The sequence below is a fragment of the Malurus melanocephalus genome, unplaced genomic scaffold (assembly GCF_030028575.1).
Source record: "Malurus melanocephalus ecotype Western Australia unplaced genomic scaffold, MMel_1.1 scaffold_2863, whole genome shotgun sequence".
In the NCBI taxonomy this organism is placed as follows: Eukaryota; Metazoa; Chordata; class Aves; order Passeriformes; family Maluridae; genus Malurus; species Malurus melanocephalus.
In genome coordinates this window covers 1-1,299 of record NW_026626095.1, presented here as the reverse complement: position 1 = coordinate 1,299, position 1,299 = coordinate 1, and the positions used below count along the sequence as shown (strand labels likewise).

General features: G+C 56.5%; 1 protein-coding gene across 1 annotated transcript in view; it reads right to left on the bottom strand.

Annotated features, from left to right (window-relative positions):
- LOC130587954 (anionic trypsin-like) overlaps window positions 1-432 on the bottom strand; it is a gene marked incomplete at its 3' end in the record, with an annotated part of 6,077 nt that extends 5,645 nt beyond the window's left edge. Inside the window, exon 1 of the mRNA XM_057388921.1 lies at window positions 168-432. Within this exon, the coding sequence (XP_057244904.1) occupies window positions 168-432 (265 nt within the window). The remainder of the gene's footprint in view (window positions 1-167) is intronic.
- Between the last annotated feature and the right edge of the window lie 867 nt (window positions 433-1,299).

Here is a 1,299-nt window from a genome sequence, read left to right as displayed (position 1 = left end):
ACAAAAGAGGATCCAGGTGACCACGAGAGGTTCAAAATGACCACGAGGTGACTCAAAGTATCCAGGAGAGAAATAAAGTGACCACGACAGGTCCAAATGACCACAAAATGACCACAAAATGACCACAAAATGACCACCCCCGCTGTCCCCGCTGTCCCCGGCCGTACCTTCCGGCGAGGTGGTGGCCCCCCAGCCCGAGGTGAGGCAGGCGGTGCCCGGCCGGGGCAGGCAGGAGGCCACGGCGATGGGCCGGACACGCTCCGAGATGGCCGCAGGGGTCACTGACCACCAGGGGACCACCAGGGGAGCGTGAGGAGACCCAAAATGGCCACCAGGTGACCAAAGTGACCATGAGAGGATCAAAGTGACCACGAGAGGATTGAAGTGACCATGAGAGGATCGAAGTGACCATGAGAGGTCCAAAGTGACCATGAGATGTTCAAAGTGACCATGAGGGGTCCAGAGTGACCAGGAGAGAATCAAAGTGACCATGAGAGGATCAAAGTGACCACGAGGTGACCAAAGTGACCATGAGAGGATCAAAGTGACCATGAGGTGACCAAAGTGACCAGGAGGGTATCGAAGTGACCAGGAGAGGATCGAAGTGACCATGAGAGGTCCAAAATGACCATGAGATGTTCAAAGTGACCATGAGGGGTCCAGAGTGACCAGGAGAGAATCAAAGTGACCATGAGGTGACCAAAGTGACCAGGAGGGGATAAAAGTGACCATGAGAGGATCAAGATGACCAGGAGTGGATTGAAGTGACCATGAGAGGTCCAAAGTGACCATGAGGAGACCCAAAGTGACCATGAGGAGACCCAAAGTGACAATGAGAGGTCCAGAGTGACCATGAGGTGACCATGAGGAACAGAAGAGGATCCAGGTGACCACAGGAAGCCCAAAATGACCATGAGGTGACCCAAAGTGACCATGAGATGTTCCAAAGTGACCACAAGAGGCCCAAAGTGACCACGAGGTAACTCAAAGTGACCATGAGAGAAACAAAGTGACCATGAGAGGTCTAAATGACCACAAAATGGCCACAAAATGACCACTCCCCGATGTCCCCGATGTCCCCAGGTGCCACCCCCGCTGTCCCCGGGCGTACCTTCCGGCGAGGTGGTGGCCCCCCAGCCCGAGGTGAGGCAGGCAGTGCCCGGCCGGGGCAGGCAGGAGGCCACGGCGATGGGCCGGACGCGCTCCGAGATGGCCGCAGGGGTCACTGACCACCAGGGGACCACCAGGGGAGCGTGAGGGGACCCAAAATGGCCACCAGGTGACCAAAGTGACCATGAA